This window comes from Vulpes lagopus, chromosome 8, assembly GCF_018345385.1.
Source record: "Vulpes lagopus strain Blue_001 chromosome 8, ASM1834538v1, whole genome shotgun sequence".
NCBI classification, from domain to species: domain Eukaryota; kingdom Metazoa; phylum Chordata; class Mammalia; order Carnivora; family Canidae; genus Vulpes; species Vulpes lagopus.
In genome coordinates this window covers 20,416,828-20,442,009 of record NC_054831.1, presented here as the reverse complement: position 1 = coordinate 20,442,009, position 25,182 = coordinate 20,416,828, and the positions used below count along the sequence as shown (strand labels likewise).

The window sequence follows — 25,182 nt, the reverse complement described above, 5'->3', positions numbered from 1 at the left end:
CAGAGCCCAATGCTGGGCTCGGTCTCACCATCCTTAGATCACAAACCGGGCAGAAATCAAGAGTTGGACACTCCACCAACTGAGCCACCCAGGCTCCCCCAGAAAGTTAATACTCTAAAAAATGATTAGGGGCTAAAGACAGCAAATACAGATCAAACTTTAGAAAAGTTCTCCAAGAGTAAAAAAATAATAGGCTCTGGGGGAGACTGTGCAGTCAAGAAAGGACTCTGTGAGTTTTGTTGTTGCTGTTTTTTAATGGAGGTGATGAAGAACATTTGTATGTAGTAGAAACGATGCAGTTGAGGGGATGAGGGTGAGCAGTTTCAGGAGGTAGGAAGTGATGTACTCAGGCCATCTGTGAGCCAGTGACCAGAGACACAAGGGGGACCCTTCTTATGCTGTAAGCAGCGGGAGGGCAGGATAGTACCAGTGATGGAAGGTGATACATTTAGTGGTAAGAAGATAATGTGGGTTCCTCTCTGAAGACTTGTTCCTCCCACTACCTCCCAGGCAATAAAATGGAGTCAACCACTGATAGATGGCAGATGGAGAGTGTATAGGATTTGAGTGATGGGAAGATGTAGAGTATCTGTCTTTGTACTGGCAAAGGTTCAATGTCTGTTTGCAATTTGTCGCTTAAGATAAAAGAAAATAAACCCTTCCCACCTTGGTGTTCCCACAGTAGTGCTTCCATACTTTTGCTATTTAGACCTCATCAAGTGGTGCTCTAATTTTTCATACATATGTCCATCTCCTTACTCAGGCCAAGCATTCTACGCACAATATCCACACAATATCACAGTAACCCACAGGGTCACTATTTTGATGCCCACTTTTCAAATGAGAAAGCAGGTCTAGGGGTGCCTGGGTGGCTCAGTTAGTTAAGTGTCTGCCTTAGGCTCGAGTCCCGATCCCAGGGTCCTGGGATCAAGTCCCACGTCAGGCTCCCTGCTCAGCAGGGAATCTGCATCTCCCTCTCTGCTCTTCCTTGTGTTCTCTCTCTCACTCACTCTTTCAAATAAATAAAATCTTAAAAAGAAAGAAAGAAGAAAGAAAGAAAAGAAAAGAAATAAATCAGGTCTAAGAAATAGATGTTTTGCTCAAAGTCACCATCTGGTATAATCAAAAGGCTCGCTGTAACATGGTAAAGTCACCCTAATCTCTTACACACTAAGCTCTCCAGTGACATTCAAGGACACTTTAAGAATCGAGTGTGAAACACACAACACTGGGGGGGTTTTCCCACGGAAGTACATCTTCTTACCTAACTAAATGGCCAGAAGGAAGGAAAAAGAGCCAGTGGTGATAATGCTAAATATGAAAGAATTCTAAAAGTAGCTGAAGGTCCTGTTGGGTCTGAGAAGCTTCTAGACTATCTCTACATTGCTTTCTCTGATTTCAAACTTGGGTAATGCCTTGCAGGGCTTAATTCCCAAATCCTGCAAGATAATTTCAGAGTCTGCACCTTCATTAGGATGTGACCCCAAATATCACAGACTACTTAAAAGCTATTTCAAGAACATCACAAAGAGACCCTTCTGCCAATGTGCTGTGGTGAAGCTGAGGAAGCTGTGATAATGCCGCGATGAGCATGCTCACTGTCACTGGATGAACTCAGTCAGGGGGTCAAGCTGATCCTGCCCGGATATCCTGTTTTTGCTAATTCTGTCACTAAAGTTGGAGGAGATTTAGGACACAGAACTGTAGACGAGAGCTTTTGCGGTCAATTTTTTTCCTAGCTATCTTCACTACCATCTTTGGCATGATCACGTGCCCTGTACGAAATATAGTTCATTTATATAAATAAATAAAAAGGCCCAGCAATGGAATGAAGTTTTGGTTCCATTGTTTTTAATGACTGAGACTATAACTCTGAACACATGTTAAGTTTTTATTTTTTTATTTTTATTTTTTATTTATTTATTCATAAGAGACACACAGAGAGAGAGGCAGAGACAGGCAGAGGAAGAAGCAGACTCCTTGCAGGGAGCCCGATGTGGGACTCGATCTGGGGACTCCAGGATCATGCCCTGGGCCGAAGACAGGCACCAAACCACTGAGCAACCCAGGGATCCCCCACATTAAGTTTTTAAAAGTCAGATTATGGGTTTCCAGGCTTACAAAGGCAGTGGGCCAGAAATTGCAGATAGAACATTTTAAATAAATACTAATGAAGATCATACGAACACAAAAATGCCCCAGGACACCCGGGTGGCTCAGTGGTTGAGTGTCTACCACGGTTCAGGTCGTGATCCTGGGGTCCTGGGATCAAGTCCCGCATCGCAGGCTCCTCATAGGGAGCTTGCTTCTCTCTCCACCTATGTCTCTGCCTCTTTCTCTGTGTCTCTCATGAATAAATAAATAAAATATTTAAAAAACACACCCATGCCAAAGTGCCCAGTAATTCTGTAAACCTAAGACCACAGATGCCTGAGGACAGAGTTTTGTAAGAATCTTAGGTCTACTATTGATAGTCAGTATTGTTATATTAAATCATGTCTTTTTATGTTCTGTATTTCTGGTGCTTGGGACATCTGGGACTTTACTGACCCTGGAAAGATTGTCTCTCACAGGATTAGCTGATTCCTACATTCTGAGATTCTCCTCGGAGTGCACCTTTCATATGGAAACGTATGTTCTCTATCAAGAGCTCAATAAACCATCTACTCTTTTTCTGAAGCTCTTAAACTCAAGGCCACTATCCACCTGCCCTGATCACCCCAGGGCCAAGTATCAGACAACTAGCGACAGGCCCTATGTCCCAGGGCTCACTAAAATTATCCAAACTAAGCCTGTTTTCCTTGCCCTGCCTGTTCCTTCCCAGAAACCACAATAATGGCTGTTACCCTTGTCTTCTCGTCATTCCACTGCCTCCTGGTGACTTACCCTGGTGCTTCTCCTGGCAGTCCTGTGTCCATGCTCTGTCTCCTGTTCTAGGGATCTGTAAGGATAAAAACCTCTTCCTTCGTGATAGTCATTCCCATGTCTGTGTGTCTTACTACACCTGGTCAAAACAAATCCCAGGTGCATTTTGAAACAATTGCCTATACTAGCCTGTGAGAGGTCATGTTCCTTTACCCAACAGAGGTAACAACTTCTGGAAAGAGGCTACTCAGGAAAGGGCAGACAAGGAGAAGTAAGAGAGACACCACCTCCGCCAATGCTGGTCTGGTAGCTGATGCCAGGCTGCTTGGGGCAAAGTGTTCACACGCCTAGGTCAAAGTGAGAAAAATAAGGACAATACATGTAATTTTTCAGAAAGCTCAATTCATGCATACTTTTAAATTCTAAAGTTAATTTACCTCTGATAGTTTGGGGCTTAATTGTCCTCCCTGTTATGAGATGACATCGTGTAGTGATCTCTTTGCTTTGTTTTGCTTCGTTCTTTAGCGTCCCTATTTTGGCAACATAAAAATTGGCAACCCTTACGTTGTCCCCCAAATTTATTTTTGAAATTTAACCAGAGTGTGAAAGCCAAAGTCTGCCAACACAGCACCAGAAAATGGGAATGGGACAAGCAGCTGGTGCTTGAACCAAGCCTCAAACTATAAGCCTAATAAAGAAGATTCAATGAGTGCATGTGGTCTGGGGCCAAAAACCGTTCACACACCTTTCTGCTAAAAGCATGGATTCCGATGGGATCTCACTTTAATTGAAGGTAAAAGCAAAATTTAAAAAATAGCAAGCTTACCAAAAATTATTACAGAACAAAGGATAGAAGGTTTCATCTATACCTTCAAGGGGTATAGGGGTGGGAGAGACACATTCAAGAAATGATTTGGCATCTTCAATAGAGGGTAGGAAAATTGCTAACACAGAAACAAATAGGAAATCATATCAATTCTTGGTTTTAACACTATACTGAGAAACAATATAGTTGCCAAGAGCTGACCTGGGTTTTCTCCTGCTGAACATAAATTTCACAGAGTATTGACATCAGACAAGTCCACCCAGTGACCATGATGGATCAAGACAAAAATGAGACCCCTCCATAATCATGTCTGATAAAATACAAACATTGTCCAAGTCACAAAGTACCAAATCCCCCTATCCTAACTGCCAATAGTGCCTGCTGCTTCTTCCCCAATCACAGTTCAGCCTCTATCTAATCTGTCCTTTTATAGGTAAGATTTACTGAGATAACAAATCATAGAATTGCCTGACTTTTTGGCAGCCCCAGTCCAGAAGGAACCCTCACTTCCTCGGACACTCCCCCAAAACACCCCAGTGAAACCCAGATCTCTCTCAAATACCCTCTTACAGAGATGCCCCATGGTTCTCCAGGGTGGGTGTTATCCCTCACTACAACAAATGATAAACCCAGCCTATTCAACCGCAAGTGTGCTCATGGTGGTTGCTAGCCGGAGGGCATTATCAATAGGAGCACACAGAAATTCAGTGATTAGGTAACATGACAGAGAAACTTTCAAACACTAGTGAAGGTAAAGAGGCCTTCTTGTCAAAGTCAGAAATCAAACAGGAAACCCTAATACTGCCACCATTATCCAACATTGTTCTAGAAGCTCTAACCAATGGAGCCAGACAGAAGAAAATAATAAGTAAAGACAGTGGAAAAAAGATATAAAAGTAATATGGGGTAAAAAAAATTGTCCCAAGAGAATCAATTGAAAAATATTAGAGCCAAGAGCAAGTTAAATAAAACACTCTATTATTAATTAATATAAAACTCAAGAGTCACTCAGAATGTAAACTACACAGTATAATGTCAGTTATATTCACAATAACAACAAAGCACTGGGAATAAATGTAACAAAAAATTTCAGAGGGGGGATCCCTGGGTGGCGCAGCGGTTTGGCGCCTGCCTTTGGCCCAGGGCGTGATCCTGGAGACCCTGGATCGAATCCCACGTCAGGCTCCTGGTACATGGAGCCTGCTTCTCCCTCTGCCTCTCTGCCTCTCTCTGCCTCTCTCTCTTTCTCTGTGTGTGTGTGTGTGTGACTATCATAAATAAATAAAAAAATTAAAAAAAAATTTCAGAGGAATAGAGCGAAATACCTGAAAAAAAAAATGGCAAGCCTATACTATAAACTTAGGTAGAAAGACTTGCTATCAGGGCACCTAAGTGGCTCAGGCTTGATCCCTGGGTCCTGGGATAGAGTCCTGTATCAGGATCCCCACAGGGAGCCTTCTTCTTTCTCTGCCTGTATCTCTGCCTCTCTCTCTCTCTCTGTGTGTCTCTTGTGAATAAATAAATTAATTAGTAAAAAAAAGAAAGAAAGAAAGAAAGAAAGAAAGAAAAGAAAAGAAAAGAAAAGAAAAGAAAGTCTTGCTATTTTAAAATTAAATATATTGGGATCCCTGGGTGGCGCAGCGGTTTGGCGCCTGCCTTTGGCCCAGGGCGCGATCCTGGAGACCCAGGATCGAATCCCACGTCGGGCTCCCGGTGCATGGAGCCTGCTTCTCCCTCTGCCTGTGTCTCTGCCTCTCTCTCTATCTCTCTGTGACTATCATAAATAAATAAAAAAAATTTAAAAAAAATAAATAAAATAAAAATAAAATTAAATATATCTTCTAATTCTCTATATAAATTTCATATAATTCTGGTAAAAATCATATCAGGTTTCTGTAATTGAAAATATTTTTCATGGAAAATGCAGTTGAATGATGGCAAAATGAAAAGAACCAAAAATATTTAAAAGCAACAGTAACTAAAGCAGTATTGAACGACTACATTAGTAAGGCAAATCAATGAAACAGCAGGAAGCCAAAACTCATATCCAGACATATGTAAAAGGTGGAGTATATAAAAAATAAGTAGAGAAACATCAATTATTCACTATATGCCATTAGAACAACAGGGTATTTGGAAAATTAAGTTATACCTTATTTCAAGTTATAAAAAAATTAATTGCAATATATAAATATAAATACAGAACCCAAAAAGGTTTTAGAAGAAAATATAAGTAAATAATAATCTCAAAAGGCAGGAACATATCAGAAAAGATGAACTGATTTAATTTCAAAATTTAAATTTGGATGTCAAAAATATAAAGGCTACTAAAAATCAGATGCAAATTAGGAAAAAACGTGTAACAAGGGACACCTGGGTGGTTCAATTGGCTAAGCCTCTGCCTTTGGCTCAGGTCATGATCCCAGGGTCCTGGATTGAGTTTCACATTGGGCTTCGTCGGTTCTCCTTCTGCCTGCTGCTCCCCCTGCTTGAGCATTCTCTATCCCTGACAAATAAATAAATAAAATCTTAAAAAAAGAAAAAAGTGTAACAAGTTGATATTGAAGTGAATACATTCTAATACAGAATTTTTACAAATCAAGGTTTGTTTTTTTTTTTTTAAGATTTATTTATTTATTCATGATAGACACAGAGAGAGAGAGAGAGAGAGGCAGAGACACAGGCAGAGGGAGAAGCAGGCTCCATGCACCGGGAGCCCGATGCAGGACTAGATCCCGGGACTCCAGGATCGCACCCTGGGCCAAAGGCAGGCGCCAAACCGCTGAGCCACCCAGGGATCCCCACAAATCAAGATTTAAAATATGAATGATTTGGGATCCCTGGGTGGCGCAGCGGTTTGGCGCCTGCCTTTGGCCCAGGGCGCGATCCTGGAGACCCGGAATCGAGTCCCACGTCGGGCCCCCGGTGCATGGAGCCTGCCTCTCCCTCTGCCTGTGTCTCTGCCTCTCTCTCTCTCTCTCCGTGACTATCATAAATAAATAAAAAATTAAAAAAAAAAAATAAAATAAAATAAAATATGAATGATTTAATAGGAAAATTGGGAAAAAGCAAGTAACACTTATCATTTACAAATTTGGGAAATACCTATAAAAATGATAATACCCAGCGATGTTAGAAATGCTGAAAAACAATATTCCTCATTCATTTTTGGTGGGAGTATAAAAACTGGAAAAGAGACACCTGGGTAGCTCAGCGGTTGAGCATCTGCCTTCAGCCCAGGGCGTGATCCTGGAGTCCCGGGATCAAGCCCCACATCAGGCTCCTTACATGGAGCCTGCTTCTCCCTCTGCTTGTGTCTCTGCCTCTCTCTCTGCGTGTGTCTCTCATGAATAAATAAATAAAATCTTAAAAAAAAAAAGACTGGAAAAAATACTATTATCAAAATATTATCAAAACTTATTTCTAGATAATCAGATTATCAAGGATTTCTTTTTTAAAAAAATTGCTCATCACAGTTATCTACGATAAACACATTACTGTCATGTCATTTCTAAAAAATATGGAATAAAATAAAAATTGAATTCAATCCATTTCTCAAATCTATTTTTTCCCAAATTCAGCTTGTTAGTCACTGCCCTCCTCAACACCATCCTTGCTGCTCCCAAATAACTGGTTTTATATATATATATATATACTCACATATTTTACATATAAAAAGAAATTGAAAACGTGTGTATACTTACATACATATATTTATATACTTTATATAAATATGTATTTTTTATAAATACGTATTTATGTATATATTATATATGTGTATAAAATACCAAATATATGTGTGAATACACAAAAAGGAAACAAAATTTTTTATGTGAACAGGATCATGAAATAGATCAAACTTACGCAGTACACAAAACATTCAAGAAAACTGCCCTATTGTAAATACTATTCTAAATGAATTTCAAAGCTCCTATAAAGCAACAGGATTTAGTTACATGATTATCATTCTAAGAAATGAGACCCTGGAACGTCTTTGCTAATTTCAGATGATCCAGCAGTTTTGAGAATAGCCAAGAGTAGTTTAACACCAAAAGCATAAGCAACAAAAGAAAAGACAGATAAATCGGACTTCATCAAAATTAAAAACTTCTGTGCATCAAAAGGTACATATGAAGAAAGTGAAAAAAACAACCCAAGAATGGGAGGAAAATAGTGGTGCCTGGGTTGCGCAGTTGGTTGAGCACCCAACCCTTAGTTTCTGCTCAGGTCATAATCTCAGGGTCCTGAGATCAAGCCCCCCCCTCAGGATCCACCCAAGTGGTATGGAGCCTGCTTAAGATTCTTTGTCTTCCGCTGCCACTCCCATGTGAGAGCATGGGCTTTCTCTCTCAAATAAATAAATATATCTTTAAAAAAAAAAAAGAATGGGAGAAAATGGGATATTTACAAATCATATATCTGATAAGGGCTATTATCCAGAATATCCAAAGAACTCCTAGGGACGCCTGGATGGCTAAGTGGGTAGAGCATGGTCTCGGGTTTGTGAGTGCAAGTCTCATGTTGGGTGTAGAGATTACTTAAAAAGACATCTTAACGAAAAAAAATTGTACAACTCAACCATAAAAAGACAAACAACTCAATTTTTTTTAAGTGGCAAAGAATTCAAATAAACATTCTTCCAAAGAAGGTATGCAAATGACCAACTAGCACATGAAAAGCTGCTCAAATCGTTAGTCATTAGGGAAATGCAAATCAAAACCACAATGAGATACCACTTCACCACCACTAGGACAGCTATAATCAAAAAAAGGGAGGAATAGCATGTTGTGGAGGATGTGCAGAAAGAAACTGAAACCGTTGTATATTGTTGGTGGAAATGTAAAATGGTAGTAAAATTGTGGAAAATAGTTTGGCAGCTCCTCAAAGAGCTGAACATAAAATTACCATATGATCTAGCAGTTTCACTGCTAGGTGTATACCTAAAAGAACTGAAAACATATGTTTAAATAAAAAGTTGTAAAAGAATGATAATAGGGGAACGCCTAGGTGGCTCAGTGGTTGAGTGTCTGCCTTCAGCTCAGGTCATGATCCTGGGGTCCTGGGATCTAGGCCACATCAGGCTCCCTGCATGGAGCCTGCTTCTCCCTCTGCCTATGTCATGTCTCTGCCAGTCTCTGTGTCTCTCATGAATTAATAAATAAAATCTTTTAAAAAATGATAATGGCAGTATTATTCATAAAAGCCCAAAATGGAAACAACTCAAATGTCCATAAACTGGTGAATGGATAAGTGAAATGTAACACATACAAACAATGGACTATTGTCCTGTGAGGAAAAGGAATGAAGGACTACACAGGCTATCATGTGGGTTCACCTGAAGAACATTACACCAAGTGAAAGAAGCCAGACACAAAAGGGCACATTTCATAGCATTCCATTTATGCAAAATGTCCAGAATAGGCAAATCCATGGTGACAGAACATGGATTTGTGGTCACCAGAGGCTGGGATGGGAGGGTATTAGGGAGTAAATACAGGGGTTTCTATTTGTAGTGACGAAAATGTTCTGGAATTAGATGGTTGCATATCAGAAGTCAATGGATTGTAGACTGAAATGAGAATTTTATGTTATATGAATTTTACTTCAGTTTTGAAAAAAACAAAAAAGTACAGCCAGGGACAGCATAGCTTTCTCTCATTTCTTTAGTGGAAATGAGAGATGAAGTCTTTGGGATTAAGGCCCTACCTGATGACAGCTCAGATTAGGAGACTATGCAGGTGACACACCTGGTGACCAACAGAGCCAGAACTACAAGCTGGATTTCCTGATGCCTAGTTCAGAGTTCTTTTTTTTTTCTTTTTTAAAGATTTTATTTATTTATGAGAAAGAGAGAGAACAGGAGCAGGGGGAAGGGAGAGAGAGAAAACCAGGCTCCCCACTAAGCAGGGAGCCCGACGTGGGACTTGATCCCAGGACCCCAAGATCATGAACTGGATCCCAGGATCATGACCTAAGCCCAAGGCAGATGCTTAACTGGCTGAGCCACCTGGCACCCCCTAGTTCAGAGTTCTTTCTGCCAGAAAGCAGCCTTGAAATCAGAGACCAGGCAAGTTGTCTATAATGTCTCAAAAACATACCCCAAGCCACCAGCACCTTCAAGATCAGGTGCTTCCCTTTCCACGCAGTATTTGTCCGGAGCTCTTGACCTGTGGCACCAGCCTTTGCCATGGGTGGCAGCCAACCAAATTCAAGTGTACATCAGCCCACCTGCCAATGCTTTTATTGATGGTTCCCTCATTATTTGCTTGTAGCTCATGATTTACATTGAGTGGAAAAATCACATTGTCATCACATTGCTCTAATCTTAAAAAAGCATGTCATTCACATTATCAGAGTTGGCCTCTGTCCCAGTGATATCTGAAGACATTTCATGTACTAAAAAAAAAAAAAAAAATGGACAGAATATCAGCAGTTTAGGACACATTGATAAAGACAGATCAACAGCCCTTTTTATAAATGGCTTCAAAGAGTACACTGAAAAATGGAAAACAAAGGTAGGCACTCAGAACTATTTTGTAATAGCTAATTATTTGGAGATAAAATGAGAAAAGAATAATTTTTTTAAAGGTTTTATTAATTTGTTCCTGAGAGACAGAGAGAGAGAGAGAGAGAAGCAGAGACACAGGCAGAGGGAGAAGCAGGCTCCATGCAGGGAGCTTGATGTGGGACTTGATCCCGGGACTCCAGGATCATGCCCTGGGCCAAAGGCAGGTGCTAAACCATTGAACCACCCAGGGATCCCCGAGAAAAGAATAATTAATGTAGAAAGCAATTCAGTAATTCACAATGAGGAAAAGACTATTTCATCACATAGACCTGGGTTCAAACGCTGCCTCAGGCTTTTAATTAGCAGGTTGCTTTGCATGTTTCTTTTACCTTCAGATATTTCTTTTGCAAAATAAGGATAACAGTAGTACCTACTTAATAGAGTTACCTTAGGATTAATAAGATAGCATACATAAAGCATTTAGCACAGAACCTACAGCATAGAACATATGAAGTTTAATGGGATGTGAAATATTTTGCCTGCAAAACTAAATTGTACCTTTAAGTTCACTAACTAGGCCAGTCTGGGTGGCTCAGTGGTTTGGTGCTGCCTACGGCCCAGGGTGTGGTACTGGAGACCTGGGATCGGGTCCCACGTTGGGTTCCCTGCATGGAATGGAGCCTGCTTCTTCCTCTGCCTGTGTCTGTGCCTCTGTGTGTGTGTGTGTCTCTCATGAATAAATAAATAAAATCTTAAAAAAAAATAAGTTCACTATCTCTGGCAGTGGAATGGAGTCACAGAATGGTGTATTGGAAGAAGTATGGAACTAGCAGGGCACCTGGATGGCTCAGTTGGTTGAGCATCCTTGATTTCAGCTCAGGTCATGACCTCAGGGTTGTGGGATAGAGCTCTGTGTTGGGCTCATACTCAGTGTAGAGTGTGCTTGTTCCTCTCCCTCTGCTCCTCCCCCCTTCTCCACTTACACTCTCTTTTTCAAATAAACAAATAAAATCTTAAAAAAAAAAAAAAAGAAGTAGTACAGCACTGAATCAGGAAACCTTGGTTCAAATCCTAGGTTATACACTTACTAAAGAGCAAGGTCTTGGGACTGCTCAGTAAATATCACTAAATCTCAGTGTCCCTACTTACAAAAAGGGAAAATGCCTGTATCAGAATGTGTTTCAAAATACTATCCTCTACACATTCTAAAATATTGGCTCTAGAATATAAACGTACATTCTAGAATTATATAATGAAACTAAAATAACAAGGTTTTACTGGGATAGGACTGCAGTGAGACTGGGCAGTGAGAGGTCTCCATCCTAAACCAGAAACCATCACCTGAATTCCATGAGAGGAAGCACGATTTTTCTGGGTATCGCTTGCTCCACTGCTAGACTGAGGAGGTTGAATAATCATCACTCGTAGACTGAGGGGGTCTCTTTCAAGCTCTGACATCCAATGGCAGTGTACATTCAAATGCATGATCAATTTTGACTCTCTTTTCTTTCTCAAGAAAGAGGAGAGAGACACTGCTATTAAAGGACCCACAAGAAAAACTGGCCTGTCTCTACCAAGGGTCAGAAAATGCCCAGGCCATTCTTGATTCCCATGGCCCACGGGTTTGTGAACTATGCAACATCCAACCGGATGTTGCCACTGGAGGTTCAATGACAGCAGTTTTCTTCTCCACCCTTCAGCCACAAGGGAGACAGATGGTAAAGGCTGTTTAGCTGATGAGGGAGTTTTCTTCTATTCAGGCCTCCGGCCCCAAGCTGGAAGAGTCTCTCTCATCCCCAGTGTAATCCTTCTTACTTCTTCCCATAATTAATTCATTGCAGATCTATTAATTGGGCAATAGATTTTCAATCATTGACTTATTAAAATTTAGCTAATTGGGATGCCTGGGTGGCTCAGTGGTGGAGCATCTGCCATCAGCTCAGGGCATGATCCTGGGGTCCTGGGATCAAGTCCCACATCGGGGTTCCTGTAGGGAGCCTGCTTCTCCCTCTGCTTATGTCTCTGCCTCTCTGTCTGTGATGAATCAATAAATAAAATCTTTTTTAAAAATGTGTAACTAATTATAGGGATTTCTTCAGTCTTAAAAAAAGAAAGAAATCTTGTCACGTGCTATATATAACATGATTTAACCTTGAGAACATTATGCTAAGTGATGTAAGCCAGTCACAAGAAGACAAACGCTGTACAATTCCACTTATGGGAGGTATCTAGTGTAATCAAATTCATAGAAACAGAAAGTAAAATGGTGGATACCAGGATCTGGGGGGAGGGGAAATGGAGAGATAGTGGTTTAGTTTTTTTTTTAAGATTTCATTTTTATTTATTCATGAGACACACACACACACACACACACACACACAGAGGCAGAGACACAGGCAGAGGAAGAAGCAGGCTCCATGCAGGGAGCCCAATGCGGAACTCAATCTCAGGACCCCAGGATCATGCCCTGAGCCAAAGGCAGAGGTTCAACTGCTAAGCCACCCAGGCGTCCCAAGGGAGTTAGTGTTTAATGTTAACAGAGTTTCAGTTTTGCAAGATGAAAAGTTCTGGAGACTGGTTGCACAACCATAGGAGTATGTTTACACTACTGAATTGTATATTTAAAAATGATTAAGATAAATTGTATGTTATGTGTATTTCACCACAATCATTTTTTTAGTCTAACTAATGACATGATTATTTCCATATGACTTGGGAAGTAAAGGGCAACCAATAATTGTGGATTATCATCATTTCCTTCTCTTCCCTGTGATCCCAGATGGGTCTTGGGCTTTTTGGAATCCTGAACATACAAATGTTCATAGTTATGTCTCCTCTTTGGAAACAACGTGGCTTCTAAAGTATCAAATGAATGCCCTTGTTCTTGGCTTTCAGCCAAATCTCTACCACATACCTGGCTAACTGGATGTTCATTTTGTTGAACAGGCTAGCCTACTATCAAACAAGTATCTCTGGGGACAATTTCTGTATCAGTCGCTCACATAACAGATGGAAGTCTTCAATCATTGGGATTTCTCTCTTGCTAAGATAAACACACAAGGAAGAGATTTTTGAATGGGAGAAGCGAGGGCAAAGGAGAAGAGTGACTGTAGAACTCATTGTTTTGGAGGAAGAGGATATAGAATGGGCATCACCATCAGGATGGGGTTATGGTGGCATTGAATAGTAAGAAGACAGCAGGGTCACTGGGCATCTAGGGCTGGAGTTAGCCAATTTGGAGAGGGTATTGGGGGGCGACACAATGGCAGGGAATACCAAAAAGCATTTTACAGACTAGGGGATTTTGTCAAGTTCAGTGGAATTCCTATTATATTTCATTCACTGGCATCTGCCCTGGAGAAATGGAGAATCACTCCCCAGCCACACAGGTTTGCTGTGGGAAGAAGGGCCTGGGAGCACCTTTGGAAGAGATGCTCATGATCCAGCATCCTCAAACTATGTCTGAGGTAGAATAGAGGGAGTTCCTAAGAGGAAGGGAGGAGGCTGAGGGACCCCTGGGCACTGGCAAGGGAGAATTAGGCCAACAATACTCCCCTCTGCTCTCTCTTCCAAGAGGCTCAGAGTCCTTCACAGATAGTAATCAATCTAACCTAACCCCACTGCAGCCCAAAGTGGACCTTGCCAAAGACACAAAGGAAAAGAGTAAAGAAGTAGCTTTCCTCATTCATATTCACTACACTGGCTCCTTCCCCTCACCAAAACCTAACATCCCAGACCTAGCCACACCCATTGACCTCTAATGATTATCTGCTAGCACCTGTAAATGCAAATGCAAACATCCAGCAAACATCCATGTCCCACAAGCCGCATCTGGGCATCTCGGCTGAGGAAGCCTGTTCCCTCCTTTCCCAAATCCTTACTAGAGGAACAGCAGGCCCCTAGGGTGACAGGTAGACAAAACCACTTCTGACCAACCATACTTTAACAATACCTATAAATACAGATTTAGGGGAGGAGAGTGGGTGCAAGTCAGGGGCCCCAGGACCCACTCACTCTAGTTCTCTTCCTCTCTCTGTCTCAGGACTTCAGACTGGAATGCACTGAGATGTTGGCAGTCACACTGCTCATAAGCTAAAAATTAAAGTGATGGTTATTCAAGTCAATCAAAATGGTGGGCCTAGGTGTGCTGTTGAATATCACCATTGTTACACACACACACACACACACACACCCCAAATACCTTTTCTCTCTTGTATAGACATGAAATATTCAACCACTGTAAGTATTGATCTTGGTAAGTGCTCTTAGCCATGAATGAAAACAATCCCATAGGAACAGCTCTTATGTGGTAAGGCAAGACTGAATGAAAATCCAGGGAAGGCTGCAGAAAGCCCAAGCCAGAATCATCCTCTGTTGCTAATAACTGGGCAACTAAAGCAAATGTGGGTTTGCAGAGGCTAAAAGTGGCTGGGTTTCTGGTTGGGTATTTCCTCTTCAAATCTCCCCCTCCACACACGCTAGGTTTACAATTTCAAATTTCTACTAAAATCAGGGAGTGTTCACACAAGAAGCTGATGCTTAAACGTCTAAGCTTCCAAATGGACAGGAAAAGAGATATATTATTCAATCCAATGAAACTTTGCCTTTCAAACTTGAGTTTTAATTCACTTCCATCATTATAGGGGTGGCCATTCTCAAACTCTGCCCCCTCATCTGCCATTTTTAAAATAATCTCTTCCTTACCTCAAGGCATTTTTCTGCTCCCTTTAGGACAGTAAAATTACCAGCACAACTTGTTGAAGATGAGGATACTCACACAACCATGATGTTATATGATCATGGTTTGGCCCTCATCCAATGTATGCACATGGGAAAGTATCTCACACTCACATTTCAGTGTAAATTACATTATTTAAAACTTTTGCTTCAACTGTCTGATCATTTGGGTTCAGGTGAGTTTTTTGGATTGAGTCCTTCAGGTTGGCTGTGAAATATCCATACTGAAATATGGATATCAGGTACCCCCTATATCAATGAATTAGAAGACAGAGCTGGGAGAGGAGGAATAAACTAAGTAATTAATGGCCCCACCTTTTGAAAATGACATTAATGGTTTATCTTTCCTAGGATTGGGGCAATAAAAGTCAAAAGCTGCAAAACTCTATGCCATGTCAGGAAACGGCAATGTGTTCTGGCCATTATCACCAACTCTTAATTGTTCTCCATGCGTTCACTGTAAGCACACAATCTGAATACCAAATAAATGCTAGTGGAATCATTCAGGGAATGTGTATAGACCACTCCCAACTAGTCTGAAAGCCCCTTAAGAAGAAATCACCTTGAACTTTTTATAGCTAACCTCCTCCCTGCCCTACAAGGCAAGGCACACAATAGGTATTCAATAATCAATCATTGACTGATTTTCCATCTTCACCAGTAGGCATGGGAGAGAAACAGCAAACAAGTGTTAAAACATTTCACACTGTAATTTATCGATTGAGAAATCAAGGATGTGGGGGAAAAAAATGCACAAGTATGAAGGTCACCCTGATAAAAAAAGAAAATGTGGTGTGAGAAGACTACCGCAGTTAAAATGCACACTCTTCACAATGGCCAGAGATAACAAATATTTTGTAAAATCAAGGTTTGCCAAATTGGTCTCCTTTGTTTCTACATTAACACGGTATAGGGGGTCCAGTCCATCTTTGACAATCTATTCAAAATGTGAGGGATTTTCCCCTTTTCTTTTCTTTTCACCCTTTGAACATATAATCCACTAAGTCTCCATCCCCAAAGCACCTCCCCAATAGTGGCGGGGGGAGCACTCTGGGAAGCCCTTGCTGAGATACTTAGCGGAACTTTGTTCTCCACATGGGCTATTTGGAGCGTCTCGGGTTCCTTGGGTGACTCCACAGCCTCCCTCGTTTCACGCAGCGAGCAGGAGTCAGGGCGCGGAGATCCTCCCAGGCGGTCCGCCCAGGCGCTGACCATGGTCCTGGCCTCCGAGCTCCCGACCCGGGCGCCGAGGGCGCGGGAGAAGGTACCGGTGGGAGGGCGCGCAGGGCGCGGCGGGGAGCGGCTGTGGAAGCCCCCGCCCCTCCCGAACCCCGGGGAGCCCCCGGGCCTGCACGCGAACCCTCCACTGCACGCTCCCAGATGCATCAAAAAAGGGTGGGGCACCCAGCCACAACTGCAATCGGAAGCCGCCCAGAAGGGTTTAAGAAGAATGGAATCGGTTCAACCCTCCCCCCTGCATCGCCATACGACCCCCCCCCAACCGGGGATCGGTTCTTCCTTCACCCGCACCCCCCACCTCCCAGGCCCGGGGAGGCGCGGGCAGCCTTTGTGGGCGCACAGCCGCCCTCGCCGAGCCCGAGCCTCTCCGCGCCCTGCAGCAAGAGGGGCAAGGAGGGTGGGGTGCATGTGCGGATTCGAGGATGCAATACCCCGGCGAGGCTGCACGGAGGAGGGCACGCTGGGCTCCTCGGTTCTCCACCGAGCCGGGAGGGGCGATCCCCGCCTCTGGTCCTGCGTCTCGAACACCCCCACCCCCACACCAACCTGGTCGTAGATGTTCTGCAGCGCTTCCTTGCCCGAGGCCCGCCGGATCTCCACCTTCCGGCTCGATTCAACAGATGGCTCCCCGCCGGCGCGCCGGCCCTGCCGGGGGTGCGGCTGCTGCGGGTCCGGGCCCAGGTGGGCGACGTCCCGCTGCTGAGCCACCACCTGCCCCGAGCCCCGGCCCACAGACAGCGAGTCGAAGTCGATGGTCTTGTTCTCGGAGGACCCTTCCACTGGGCAGAACATGCCACAGAATTTCTGCCGGGGCTTGGGGCTGCCTGAGCCCAGGTTTTTGAAAAAGGCAGGGACTTCTTCATCCTCTGCCGGCTTCCCGGACTGCTTCCTCTCGGCCATGGCGCGGGGGCTCAGGGAGGGTCCTCGCGCTGCGTCCGTCTGCCGGTCCCTAGGTCGGCCTCTCCGTGCACCGACCCCCTGGCTGCCGCCGAGGCTGCCGCTCTCCGCCTACCGCAAGGTGCACAGAAAGGAAGGAGGCTGGCGAGCAGCGGCCCACCCCTCCCGGCCCCTCCCCCTGACCCCGCTCTCTCCCCTCCCTGCCCACGCCCCACGCCCCCCGCCGCCGCGCCAGCGCCCGCGAGCAGCAAAGTTGGGTCTGGGAGGGCGGCCGCTGCGGCTGCAGGAGCTGGAGGCTGCCCCTTCCCGGCAGCGGCGGCGGGAGGCAGGCGCGGGCGGGGCGGGGCGCGGGCGGGGCGGGGCGGCTCCGGGAGGGGAGGGGCGGGGAGGGGAGCGGAGCGCGGGCTCGGGAGCGGGGAGCCGGGCCGCCGGGAGCCCCGCGCTCCGGAAGTGAAGCGGCCAGACCACCCGCTAATGCATGCGGAGCGCAGGGCCCGCCGACCGCTCTCCGCTCCGGGGTAAGTCTGGGGCAGCGCACGCAGGGGCGGAGACCCGAGGGCGCAGTCCCTGGCCTCGGCGCCCCTGTCCCCCACCTGCCTGGCCCCGGAGCCTCTCCCCCACCGCATTGCAGAGGTGGGCCCGGGGCGAGGGAGGGCGCCCTCCCCCTTACGCGGGGTGTGAGCTGATGGATGCGCAGAGAGGGGCGAACCCAGTGATGCCCGGACACCCGCGGGCAGGGGAAGGGGCGGCGCTGACGATGGGGAAGGGGTGGCGCAGTCGGTTTAGGAAGGCGGGGGCCCTACGAGGCACGGGACACCGAGCCTTGTTAGCCACGGGCCTGGGGGGGCCACGCAGAGATCGAAACGCAAAGGTTCTCCTCACTCACAGCACCCACAGTGGTGGGGGGCGCCCAGCTTGGCGGGGGGAAATACAGAGGGGCGTAGCCCAGTGTGTGTGCGGGGGGCGGGAATAAAGACACAGGTCTGCGGGCTGTGGGAGTGTAGCAAAAAGTGCAGTCTGCAAATTCTGGCACGGACGGCAACTCGTAGTAAGAGTGGGTAGAGACCCGCTCTCTTGCCCGTAGCTGCGCCACTGCACCAAGAGGGGCCCGGGAGAATGCCTTGATTGGCATCTTCCACCTTCCCTGCCAAAAAAGAGGGTAAGACGCAGACTGAAGCCCACTCCCCAAGTCCCCAGCCCTTCCCCGCGCCCGGAGCGCCCCGCCTCGATCCCCCGCCCGCGTTGCGCACTGCGCCAGAGCCGCGGCGTCCCCCAGGTGGCCCGAAGCCCAGTGCCTGGGATGTAAATTGCTGGGGCGCGAGTCCGCTGATGCGGTGGGAGATCGGGTGCCGCCTGTGACTGTGCCTTGAATTGTGTGAGGCCACGCGAGGGTGCGTGGGGCTTGGTGTGTGCGGGAGGCTAAACCAGCCACAGCCACTGGGTTGGCGGGCAGGTAAGGGGCATTTAGATTTGTGCCGAGAACGCGGTCTCTGAGAGTCCTTCATTGCTTGTTCCTGTCCCCACGTCCTTTCCATGGATCAGTCCCTGCCTCTGGCCGATTACAACCCCGCCCCTCTGCCCATAGTGGCAAAATCCTGCAGAAATGATGCCCATCCTTTGGCGACTGGAGACGGAGATCTGGGCATGCTCAGTAACCAGGGTGGGTTTGGGCTGGGAGAAGCTGTTTACCGCAAGACCGGCGTGCAGGGCAGCGTGACCAAGGATTCAGTCCCATTGTCAGCTCTTGCCCCTGCAAGGATTAAGTTCGGATACCCTCCCCCCACCCCCAATCGTGAGGGACAGTTTGGGGAATGGAGTTGCATTTGGAGGACAACCGGTCACAGTTGGAAGACGAGCCCACCACGGCAGGTGGGAAGGAGGACCCTGCTGAGAACGGGAGACTGAGGAAGGAGAGGAATATTTGTGTGGAGGGGCCAAGACTTTGCACCAGATGTGCTTTGCATTTGAATAAAGTGCTTCCACACGAATTACATCATTTCCTACCCAGAGCAGGCACGCGAGATAGGAGTGCTTTTATCATCACCCATTTCCAGAGCAGGAAACAGATCTAGAGAGATTGAGGCACTTTGGCTAAGGTCACAATGTAGCTAAATGATCCAGCCAACAACGACACCTGAAAATCTGATTCCTTTTTTTTTTTTTAAGATTTTATTTATTTCTTCATGAGAGACACAGAGAGAGAGAGAGGCAGAGACACAGGCTGAGGGAGAAGCAGGCTCCATGCAGGGAGCCCAATGTGGGACTCGATCCCAGGTTTCCAGGATCACACCCTGGACTGAAGGCAGCGCTAAACACCTGAGCCACCCGGGCTGCCCGGAAAATCTGATTCCTTTTCCAACTTATCCCATCTTTACCTAAGAAAATACAAGATTTTACATTTTTGTTTAATGTCCCAATATTTTCATTGCAGGTAGAGGTTGCCTTTGGAAGAAGCAGCCACCCACAGGTAGCCTAACCTCAGCATGGCCGTTATTATGTAGACCTTGGAGATGTTTCTTCCTGGGCATTCAGTGCCTTTTTACATCTCGTATTTCCTTTAAATATCACAAGGAAAGGAATGTTACCCCCGTATCTCAGAAGGGAAAGTGCAGCATGGAGAAGCTCACTGGGCTCAGATCCCTGGGGCTGCTGGTTGAAGGTGGGACCCAGTATTTTGCTCTCTTGGCCCTCCGGCACACCCCAGGCCTTCAGCACCTTCTAGAAGGACTTGGAAAATGTGTCTGCAGCAGGAGCAGCTGCCTCTATAGCTGCAAGTTGATGTCTGGGGCATATGAACCCCGTTTGGATGGATGGGGATCTTTGAGACCTACAGAAGAATATTTGTAGCCCCTTAACACATACCCCATAGCAGTAACTGGGACACAGTAGGAGCTCTTCCCTTTCTAGGTTACCCAGACTCCACCACTCTCCATGGATGGGCTTCCTGTTTTTCTTTTTCCTCAAATGACCCATTCAAGCCTAAATGCTATGAAGCATTTTTAACATTGATCGCAAAAAAAAACAAACAAACAAACAAAAAAAAAACCATTGCATTTGTAAAGCCTGCCCAGACATAACAAAAGGGAATTGACTTGTAATTCCAGGTTTAATTTATTTGGTCCAATTTTTTAAAAAATTGTTAAACCTATACTAAATTATTATGCCTATATTATTTTATATTATAATATATTATATTAAAGTGTAGTATGTAAATTAAATTGTTATACCTATATTGGTTTTAAATGTTTGAGTGATTTCTAACTGGATTTTTTAAAGAAATGCAGCAACTTGATATCGATTAGTAGATTTCACTAAGTTGTAAAAGACTGTCATTTTTTTAATAAGTGCATTAACAGTCCTCATCACTGGATATTATCAAGCCATAAATATATACTCTTATTATCTATGTGTAACAGGGCAGTTTGGCTTGGCTGGAGCTAAGAAAGACCCAGACACACCATTGTGTGGAGTTGGGTGACATCTTCCTTTTCTAGAAGCTGAATAAATAAGCTCGTGACTCTCATGGAACAATTGGATCGCATAACAGGTATCTAGCCACACCTGATTTTGCTGTTAACATGGGGAACATCTTGAGTCCTGTCCACAATTGGGGCTCAGACATTAATTGGCATGTCTAATGAGCAAATGGTGGGGAAGCCAGATTGCAGGAGGGTCCCCAAGAGAAAAAAGTCACCCTATGCAAAGAAGAGGTCTAACAGTGGGGTAGGTGCAAATCCAATGTGAGATGGAACCCCTACTTCCATCCTGAACCAAAGCACGATGCTCCCCCAGAAGGAAAGGGCTGTGTGGTAAAACTGGCCATTGTTTCACTAGGAGTCCAAGCACCCCTGCGGCGACACTTCTCTCCAGGAGTTCTGGGTGCCAGAGTGGAGGCCTCTCCCAGTGACTAGTGCAAGAGGAGAGGTGAAGCGAGGCAGCCAAGACTTGGGAGAGTGGCAAAAGCAGCTCTTGCAGGTGCCTCGGGCAGTCGGAGAAGGGTCAACACCACCACGTGGCTGCTGGCATCGGGGAGAGCCACAGCAGCCACTGGACCGGACCGCAGAGCAAGAGGCAGTGGCGCTGTCATAACCTTGATAGGAACCACCTGCCTTGGGTCAGGTCTAGAGACATAACTGGAAGTGCTGAGTTCTTGCCACTGGGCAAGTAAGGGTTATTGGTCCAGAAGCCTTTGGGACTGCTGTTGGAGTGGCCAGGCCCCAGTCGCTGGTAGAGTATAATAAGTTCAGGAGCTCACCCAGGATACTCTGAGTCCTAAGGCAGTGCCTCGCCGCACCACAAACTATTGGGTGGCCAGAGAGTTAGGGTGAGTGATACTTGGACAATGGCGCTGGCGCTGTTGGAGGACTGGTGCAGGATCATGAGCGTGGATGAACAGAAATCACTGGTAGTTATGGGGATACCGGTGGACTGTGATGAGGCTGAGATTCAGGAGGTTCTCCAGGAGACCCTAAAGTCTCTGGGCAGGTATAGACTGCTTGGCAAAATATTCAGGAAGCAGGACAATGCCAATGCTGTCTTGTTGGAGCTTATGGAGGATGTTGATGTCTCGGTGATCCCCAGTGAGGTTCAGGGAAAGGGGGGTATCTGGAAAGTCATCTTTAAGACCCCTAACCAGGACACTGAGTTTCTGGAACGACTGAACCTCTTTCTGGAAAAGGAGGGGCAGACGATCTCAGGTATGTTCCGAGCCCTCGGGCATGAGGGAATGTCTCCAGCCACAGTGCCCTGCGTATCACCAGAGCTGTTGGCTCATTTGTTGGGACAGGCGATGGCACATGCTCCTCAGCCTCTGCTCCCCATGAGATACCGGAAACTGAGAGTGTTCTCAGGGAGCCCTGTGCCTGCCCCGGAAGAAGAGCCCTTTGAAATCTGGTTGGAACAGGCCACTGAGATCGTCAAAGAGTGGCCGGTTGCAGAGGCAGAAAAGAAAAGGTGGTTGATGGAAAGCCTGCGTGGCCCTGCCCTGGACCTCATGCATATAGTACAAGCAGACAATGCGGCCATAAGCGTGGAAGAGTGTTTGGAGGCGTTTAAGCAAGTGTTTGGAAGCCTTGAGAGCCGCAGGACCTCCCAGGTGAAGTACCTGAAGACCTATCAGGAGGAGGGGGAGAAGGTCTCAGCCTACCTGTTGCGGTTAGAAACCCTGCTCCGGCGGGCCGTGGAGAAACGAGCCATCCCCAGGAATATCGCAGATCAGGTCCGGCTGGAGCAGGTCATGGCAGGGGCCAGCCTTAGCGAAGTCCTTTGGTGCAGGCTGAGGGAGCTGAAGGATCAGGGCCCACCTCCCAACTTCCTTGAGTTAATGAAGATAATCCGGGAGGAAGAGGAGGAAGAGGCCTCTTTTGAATATGAGAATGTTGAAGAGCCAGATGAAGGGGATGGCTATGGCCACTGGGATAACGAGGCAGATGACTAAAAACCAGCTTGGAGCCAGTGCACAGCCAGTGCACCTCGGGACATTTCCTTTTATCCGGCTAAGACCGTGTGGCTATTTTTGTCTTTAAATGGATGCAACTGAAATCGAAGCTTTCAAGCCAGGTCTTGATTCTTCTTTCTAAGAAAAAAAAAAAAAGTATCCCAGAGTTTCTTGGACCCTATATAGATGATGACTAAACACTGGATTCAATTCCAAGTATGAGATAGAAAGTCTGAAGGAATCTGAAGCACTTGAAGTTTCCCCAATAGACCAAAGTTTACCCATACCATGAAAGAAAGAAATGACATGAGGAACAAAATATCTTTTGTAATCTATTTAAAAAATCCGAGCTTTTTGACTTTCCTTTCTCAAATCAGCACATTCTTTCTGAGTGCCTAGCAGTGTGAAGCACTGGTCAAGCAGGTAAGAGTCCTACACCCAGGAGCATGGGCCATGCTCTCAAGGAAGGGGCTTTACCGCCTCATTGAGGATGTGGCCTCTGCATGGGAGAAGCTAAATAACCTAATGTGTAAATAAGTCACAACCCCAATAGAAGCGCCATTGCCAAATGAATACAACCACTTCCACTATGATGTTTCTTTTTCTTTACTCGGGATGCTCTCCTCTACTTGTCCGCTAGGTGTCAGATGGTTGGTTCCAGGCACTATGATAGGCCCTCAAGATACCGATGACTCAGCCTAATCCCTGCTTTCAAGAGATCTACAGTGTGCAAGACACCTTCAAAAAAGTGTACACATTATGGGAAGGCATGCTAGAGAGGGAGGATTGGATTTTATGAGCAGACCATTCTGATCAGAGAATATTTTTAGTGGTGACAAAGGGGACAGAAGAGAGGAATGGAGCTCGTTATTTATTGAGGGTCTATTATGTGCCAGGGGTCGTACACATATCTCATTTAATGTAGACAGCAACATCAGTAGGGTATCATTTTGCCCTTTTTGAAGGAGAACGGAGACAAAACTCAGAAGAGTCAAGTGGTCTCGTCAATATCGAAATCCTGACAAGCAGCAGAGCTGACACAGAACTCTGACTCTTGCTAATCCTCTTGCCACTACAATCATGATTTTCAAGTTGTGCTGTATAGTTCTGCAGATTTTTTTTTCAGCAGTTCCATCTTTAAAATGTATTTTAAACTCTTCACATCTCTACTGAAGGACAGGTAGATTCAAGTGTGTCGATATCCAGATGTTCACACATTGGCATTCATCCGCAGGCTCACTTATGTTTCCAGATTTTTTTTTAAGATTTTATTTATTTATTCATGAGAGACAGAGAGAGATAGAGAGAGAGAGGCAGAGACACAGGCAGAGGGAGAAGCAGGCTCCATGCAGGGAGCGCAATGTGGGACTCGATCCTGGGACTCCAGGATCACCCCCTGGGCCGAAGGCAGGCACTCAACCGCTGAGCCACCCAGGGATCCCCTTACGTTTCCAGATTGACTTGTTTTGTGCAGGCCATGGAAGTAAGGTTTCCTTGTGATATCTGAGCACATATCTGGACTTCTCTTATTGTTCATGGATTTAAGAAGTTATGGCACCTCACAGGTGTTTAAATCATGTCCATGCATGCCCTGTGATGTAATGTGTGCTAATAGAGCATAAGTGAGCACCATTCAGTAAATGCTAGTTGATATACAGCATCACGGTAGCTTTTTGTATACAACAAACTTCTCTAAACATCAGTTTCCTCATCAGGAAAATGGGAACATAATAAAATAGAGTTGTTGTTAGGCTCCAATGACATAATGCCTTTGAATCACTTAGTATGATGTCTGGAACATAGAAAGTCTTCAATATATTAAGACTCATGGTTTTCATGATACTTAGTGTCTGTTCAACGCATGTTCTCTTTATTGTTCTAACAGTTATGCAGTAATAAGTAAATATGTCAGCTGTCAGTCAAGTTGTGACAACGTTGCATTAGAAACCATTTTAGCTTCTCTGGTATATTCCAGTGCTTGCTGCCTGTTACCTTTGGGATAAGCATTCCAGCAGCTGTTGACTATTGTTAGTGATTTGACTTGGAAACAATACACTATTCTTTCTGATTGTGGATAATTTTAAAGGAAGAATATCCTGAGATTGTAAGAAAAGTATTTTTGTTAAAACTACCATTTGTAATCATTTCTAAGTTATAATTTTTCAATGCTGTTCAACCAAAACGATACAGTTGTCCATTATACCATAATTTCATGTTTTTTTTGTATTCATGAAAATGGCCTCATTGTTCTTGATTATTGACAGTATACAAAGTAAAATGTTATAAACATGAAGTTATAAAATAAATACATGCTAATAAAATTCTGAGGTTTTTTTGTGTATTTCATGTATTGTGATTCTGTATTAGCTATTGCTTGAAGAAGTTTCATTACTAAAAAAAAAAAATTTAATAGACAAGGTTAGAAAATCAAACCAAATCCAAAAGGTCTTGAACTCATCTAGATAGGAAAACCTAAGAATAAAATGCTGAAATACTTGAGCTTTGTCTCCAGGGCTAAGAGAGAGAGCACAGTCCACCATGATCGATTTTCCTTTTTAAATACATGGAGACAACATATGGAGGCCTATTCCCTCAGAGACCTCCAACTCATCTTGGGCAAGTTACTGTACAGATAAATTCAGCATGTCTATTTTGCCAAGATTGAAATAACCT

General features: G+C 45.0%; 2 protein-coding genes across 3 annotated transcripts in view; one reads left to right on the top strand and one right to left on the bottom strand.

Annotated features, from left to right (window-relative positions):
• Positions 1–17,137, bottom strand: part of DPYSL2 (dihydropyrimidinase like 2) — a 136,890-nt gene extending 119,753 nt beyond the window's left edge. Inside the window, exon 1 of the mRNA XM_041766354.1 lies at positions 16,722–17,137. Within this exon, the coding sequence (XP_041622288.1) occupies positions 16,722–17,075 (354 nt within the window). The 5' untranslated portion in view covers positions 17,076–17,137. The remainder of the gene's footprint in view (positions 1–16,721) is intronic.
• A 344-nt stretch (positions 17,138–17,481) lies between these two features.
• PNMA2 (PNMA family member 2) lies at positions 17,482–24,800 on the top strand. Of its 2 annotated transcripts, none has more exons than XM_041765160.1 (3): positions 17,482–17,590; positions 20,489–20,619; positions 20,907–24,800. In XM_041765160.1, exon 3 carries the CDS (start codon positions 21,415–21,417, stop codon positions 22,507–22,509), a length of 1,095 nt encoding a protein of 364 aa, XP_041621094.1. In that variant the 5' UTR covers positions 17,482–17,590; positions 20,489–20,619; positions 20,907–21,414; the 3' UTR covers positions 22,510–24,800. The 2 variants fall into 2 exon arrangements, with proteins under 2 accessions (XP_041621094.1, XP_041621096.1); XM_041765162.1 differs by lacking the exon at positions 17,482–17,590 and adding an exon at positions 18,511–18,525.
• The last annotated feature ends 382 nt before the right edge of the window (positions 24,801–25,182 follow it).